At 50.9% G+C, this 6,000-nt stretch overlaps 1 protein-coding gene across 2 annotated transcripts in view; it reads left to right on the top strand.

The window, feature by feature from the left end:
- Window positions 1–352: 352 nt before the first annotated feature.
- Window positions 353–6,000, top strand: part of GMDS (GDP-mannose 4,6-dehydratase) — a 480,820-nt gene continuing 475,172 nt past the window's right edge. Inside the window, exon 1 of one of the 2 annotated variants that reach the window (XM_060023746.1) lies at window positions 353–613. In XM_060023746.1, coding sequence (XP_059879729.1) covers window positions 512–613 — 102 coding nt within the window. In that variant the 5' untranslated portion in view covers window positions 353–511. The remainder of the gene's footprint in view (window positions 614–6,000) is intronic. The other variant, XM_060023745.1, reaches the window with a different exon arrangement.

Genomic DNA, 6,000 nt, shown 5'->3' with positions numbered 1-6,000 from the left:
CATTCCTGGGAGATTCAGGAGGGTGGAGGGGAGGACGTGCAGCGTGAGATGGTGAAGTCAGGCCGCCGACGGCCCGCCCCGTCCACTGCTAGCCCTTGCAAGCAGCATGCCTGGAGCAAAGACCCGGCATCCCATCCTCTCCTGAGGATCTGGATAAGCCCGCGCAGGCGCGCCCGACGCCCCGCCCTTCAGGCGCAGGCACCGCCTACAAGCCCCGCCCCGCCTGGCTCGCGCGCGGCCGGCAGTGGGCGGGGCCTGCTCTGGCTGGGAGGCTGTCGGCGGGGAGGGCGGGGCCTGCCGCCGGCGCGGCGGTGCGTCGCGCGGTGATGCGGCTGACGCTGCGCCCGCCAGGCCACAGTCCGGCGCCCCGCCCCCGGCCCGCCCCGCCGGCCTCCCAGGCGGCCCTGTCAGAGTGCGGCGGCGGGCGGCGCGGGGCTGGTCCTTGTAGCCGGCGAGGAGGCTCCTGCGGCACACCCCCGTCGGTCGGCGCCTCTCTTCAGCGCGCGCGGACATGGCTCAGGCAGCGGCGCGCTGCCCCAGCGCCCGCGGCTCCGGGGACGGCGAGACTGGCAAGCCCAGGAAGGTGGCGCTCATCACGGGCATCACGGGCCAGGTGAGCGGGGGCAGGGGCCGCGGGCACGTGTGCGCTCGGGGCGCCGGTGGGACGGCCGCGGGGGCGCCGGGAGCTCGGGCCGCGGGGAGGCCAGCGCCCGCGTGCGGGGCTCCCTTGCTGCCCGATCCCCTCGCCCGGGTCCCAGGTCGCGGAGGAAGTAAGAGGGAGCGGTGCTGTGCAGTCACAGACCAGGAAATGTTTTCCTGTTTTGTGTTTTCTTACACGTTAAAAGCCCACCTCGCAGGAACTTCCAAGACCGCGGCCGCACCTGGACGTGGGGCAGGCTGGTCCGGGCTCGGGCCGGGTCCCCTCCCTGCCGCAGACCCTCAGGAGTGTCCGGAGCCCGGCCCACGAGCGGCGGGAGGCGCCGGGGCCGGGCCTCTCGGGTCCCCCCCGGGCGGTGGCGATGCCGACACCCGGTGCTCAGGAAGTGATGGGGTGAATAAAGGTGACCTGATGCGCACGCAGGCTGTGCTTATTACGCGCCGTCACTTGGCTGATAGGACCTCATTTAGTTTTCCCAGCTGCTCTTTGAGGCGGTGCTCTTATGTTCTCCACTTCACAGATGGGGAAACCGAAGCCCGCGGTCAAAGCGCTAGGAAGTGTCCAGTTGGGATTCACACTGCTGTCAGACTCTCTGGCAGGAGAAAAGAGGTAGAAACTGCCTAGGCGTACAGTCAAAGGGCGTTAGACAGTTGTAACTGCTGGATACCTGATTACTTCCTAGTTACTCATGCATCGTGCTGTGTTTAAGGTAATTACAGTAAACCCCGGTTTGAAAACTGGTGGGAGGGGTGGCGGGGAGGGACAGGGATCTGAGGCTGAGTAAGAGAACCTTCAAAGTCAGTCAAGGGCCTGCATACTTTCAATATTATGGAGAAATTAGTTAAGCTGTTCGTGTAACTCTGTTGGTATGGCTTATGCCTACGGAAGTGGCAGCAGCGTGAATCCATGCAGGTTAGAAGGGAAGCCTTATTTAGAGCCGGAGTGCAGTGGTCGGGTAGGTGCTGAGTGGCCTCCTCCAGGCCGTCTTCCTGAGCTACTCCGTGGCCAGACAGCTCTGGCTCCCACTTCATTTCCACCTTAAAACCCCTGCTTGAGGGTCAGGCTCCTTCTAACCTCTGCACCAGTATCTCCCACTTCCCTCCAACCCCACCCTGTGCATTGTCCCCTCATCTGTTGGGTGTTGTGCTGGCTTCTGCAGTCCCTGGCACAGTGCTGAACTCTGGTTGCCACGTAAATCCCTGCTGGTGGAGTTTACTGCTCTGCTTCGCATTTATCTCCCAGGACAGTGACTCCCGCCGTGGGTCTCGGAGTGCTGTGAGGTTAATGCAAAGGGTCTGGAGAGCCATACCTGCTGTCCAGTTTCTTAGTCGTGTTGGGTGAGAGCTTGTTGAGCTACTCACTCTGCTGAACATTTTATATATTCCTATGTAAGAGGCAGGTACAGTTTTTGTCCCTATTTTACACCTGGCTTAGTAAGTAAGGTTAAGTATGTTCCCTGAGGGCGCACACCTCATGAGTGTCAGGGCTGAGATCTGAACCCAAGAGTTGCTCTAAGCCATTTTGCTATACTGCCCCTGTGGTAAGCCACCCACGTTAAGTTACAGCCCTGTGTGTGTGTGTGAGAGAGAGAGAGACAGAGAGAGAGACAGAGACAGAGACAGAGACAGGGAGTAGGGGAGAGAGAGGGATTGTTTTACTCTAAGAAGAGGTCTCAGATTCAAGGTGAGGTTGAAACCGCTGCTCTGGCCCTTAGGGCTGTCGTGGCCTTTGTGCTGAGATGGGCTCTTGCATGGGTTGTCCCACGTTCGCCCTTGAGAGTGCGTGCAGGTGGCCAGGGTGCCTGTCTGCTTTGCATGTCTAGTGCTCACTGCCAGCAGTCACTCCAGCTTTCTTCCTCCTGTCTCTTCCTGACAGTAGTTGTGAATCATTCCCGGAGTTTTTTTACCTTATTAAATCACCTCGAAGAAAACCAGGCTGTGCTCTGCATTGCCGCTTCAAGGCCCTCCGCCAGCCATCCCCAGGCCTCACCTCATGGTCTAATTATGCTTGCTCTTTGCTACACCAGGGAGATGTTATTGCTGGTCCCTGAATATTGCTGCCTTGTACCTCCGTGGGGTCGTTATTTTGCGCCTGAATGCCCTCACAAGTCTCACTCCTTTTAACTTAGCTGAAAGCCTCAGCCAAATGCAATCATTCCAGGCTTTGTATTTTCAATTCTTTGTATTTACAGATGTGCAATCCATGTTGGCTACATAGGTAGTTTACATAGCTTAGTTCTTTGGTTTGTTAACTCCTTTAGGGTAGAAACCTTCTTTTGAGCTTACTACCTCCCGTGTGGCTTCACCTAGTGGGCTTCCAAAATGTTGACTTACTCTTCCCATGAACAGAACTTGTCTCTACTGTGTGTCTGCAGGGTGCAAGGCTTGCTTTGTGGCTGCTGGGAGCCAGAGCCTACGTAAGCTGTACTCTCTGCCCTCCAGGATCTCACAGTTTTTGAGGGACTTAATGCACATGTCAAAGTCCGTACTTTACAAATACGTTAGGGGCCACATGCCTGGTTCATCCAACCTCACTGAATGCTGGCAGCAGCAGGGGCTGTGTTTGGGGAGAACAGCGTGTACAGGAGTGTAGAGAGGGGAGAGTTTGGGGGGTCATGAGGACCAAACATAGTAATAATGGGAGAAAAGAGAATTTATTACATTTTGTACCCCTTGCTTATTTCCAAAAAGATTCTGAGGTGGCTTCAATAAAAAAACACAGCGTTGGACCATCCTAAGAAGAATGAAAAAAATAGGAGTCTGCAGTGAAGGCTGTAGAAAGATGGAGGTAGTGTCCCCAGCACTGAGGACGGCTGCCAGGTGGGCATGAAATTCAGCTTTGAGCTTCCTGACCGTCGAGGCAGAGTGGGTGGGCACGTGGAACTTTGCTAGTACTGAACTCTCAGGGGGACACAGCAACATGATGCACAATGAGCTCCATAGAGTCATCTCCTCAGGACGCTCTCGTTACCCCGACGGACTGTGGGAGCACATTTTTCGGTAGGTGGAGACTTCAGAGAACTGAATGGTCAGCGTTTGTGGGTTTTTCCCTTTCTGATATCTGTAATGTCAAGCTAGTCTCTGCCAGGAGCATAGGCAAGTTGGAACTGTAGATTACCTTGTCAGGTGTCCGTGGTACGAAATTAATATTGGTGTTTTAAATATGGAAGAACTGACACGTTGAGGTCCTCCACACCTGCAAGTAGCCTAGGTTTTCCTTAGGAAGCACTTTAGATGTGGTCGGACATCTAAGCAAACACCAAGTCCAGAGTTCTGCGCCATGACACATGGAAGGCAAAGCGTTTATCTTTAAATGGTTGGAAAGTTAGTCCTGGTCAAGAGGAGTTGACTTGTCTGCTGTTGGCAGACAACACATTTTTACCAAGTCTCGCGTAGAGGAAAGAGATGGACCCTTTGAGCTGTCAGGCAGATTATTTAAGCCGTAATATTTAGTTTCAGAATTTTATTTTTATGGCCTTATTTTTTATTTTCACTAATTTAATTATTTTCTTTTGAGCATGTTCTGGCTGCCATCAGACGACCATAGCCTTTAAAGAGAGCATGTTTAAAACAGATACCCAGATTCCCTAGACTTAGGTGGCTCTCACAGGCTTTATCTTCTTCATTTAAGAATTAATTTAAGATGCTGGAAAATGGTAATTGAGAATTGGCAGGAAGTACCATTCTTTCCACAGTTTTCCTTATCCCTTTTAAATAATGCTTCAATGGGATCATAATAGATGACGGGGATATTACTTCTTCTGGTTTTACTTTCTAATCCATATTTGGTGTCCCGCAAATTTCTGCATTCTAGTATCGGCATCAGAATCATCATTTGTGTAGATGGAGATTTAGTGAAATGTGATGAAGTCTACTAAAATAGCCATTGGTAATGGCTACATGGAATCTCGGAGCCAAAGCTGTGTCCAGTTCAAGGGAGAGGCCCATGATAGATTAGTGATGTCTGCCTGGGAGAGGGATGGGAGTGATGGCACAGTGCTCTGTCTTTACAGGATTGTGACTCCTTGGGTTTAGGAAACAAGTGTCTTAATCACTTATCCCCTATATCTAGCATAACTGGTAAAGGTTAGGTACTCAAAATATTTCATAATTAAGTCTTTACTTGCTGATGTTTATTATCTTGCAGAAAAGTTGCCTGGAAGTTGTAGAAGTCTGTAGAAATGAGAACAGAATGCAGTTGTTGGTTGGGTAGAAGCAAGGCATTTCAGGGGACCGTGCGGGAATTGGACAGTATATACCCAACATAGTTGCAATTTAGGAGATAAAATGATCTGTTGTAACTTCAGATTTAAAGGATTTAGAAAATACCCATTTCAGGGGAAAAAAGTAACATATCCAGTTTTGTATGATAGATTTCCTACCGTTTTTGTACTCATGTTAACCATTGAATTAAAAAAAATATTCCGTTGTCGTGTGCGTTGAGATCTTCGTACTGGAGTTAAATAACCATCATCGTGTGGAGGAGGAGGGGAGGCTGAGAAGGTGTGATTCCCCAGGTCACACAGCCGGTTAGCACGGGGGCTAGGACTGATCAACACTGTCCTTCACGGACAACGGCAGAGGGGCTGCTTTGAGCCAGAAAAATTGGGGTGAAGGAGTCTATGGTAGTGAAATGTGGAGCATGGTGTTCTGTAAAGTTGAATAATAATAAATTACACCTGGAAAGCAATCAAATCTATTTCAGTATTTAAGGAAAAGGTGACTTTATGTTGTTTTATAACATTTAACATCTTATTTTGACAAAATATTTGCAGTTCGAAAAGATTGAGAGGCAATTAAATAGGAGTCTTTAGTATTTAATTTACGAAGGAAAATTAATAAAATACAGGGAGTAGAGAAGGTGGTTCACGTTCGGCCATTCCTTAGAGAACTCGGACACTCACTTCGTTGGAGGCGTATGCTGTCCCGAGCTAGAGTTGCCTCCGGAGCCTGCAGACTTCTTGAGCACGGCCTGTCTCCCCATTACGCGCAAAAGCCCAGTGCTTCTGTCTCCATGTGGGGCTTCGGGACTCCAGGGCTGAAATCGAGGCGAGTTTTATTAGTTACCACCTGATCGCTGAGATGAACTAGAAGAACTGCTAATTGTCCTTGTGATCTTGAACGGCTTTCTCTGAGGTGTGGAGTTCTCAACTTGCCTGTCCTTTGAAGCAGCCTTTCCTCAACTTTTGCTAGAGGTTTTCACTAAACTGGGATTATTTGGCTATGATTCCATGTAAAGAATCAGGCTTAAGGAGTGAGGCAAAATGTTTGCCTTTAACCAGGATTCTGGACACTTGGTAGATAATTATCTGGGGGGAGGGCACAGAAAAAATTTGCTGACAT

This window comes from Delphinus delphis, chromosome 10 (genome assembly GCF_949987515.2).
Source record: "Delphinus delphis chromosome 10, mDelDel1.2, whole genome shotgun sequence".
NCBI classification, from domain to species: domain Eukaryota; kingdom Metazoa; phylum Chordata; class Mammalia; order Artiodactyla; family Delphinidae; genus Delphinus; species Delphinus delphis.
Note: the sequence above shows the minus strand (reverse complement) of the source record. Positions and strands in the feature narration are given on the sequence as shown.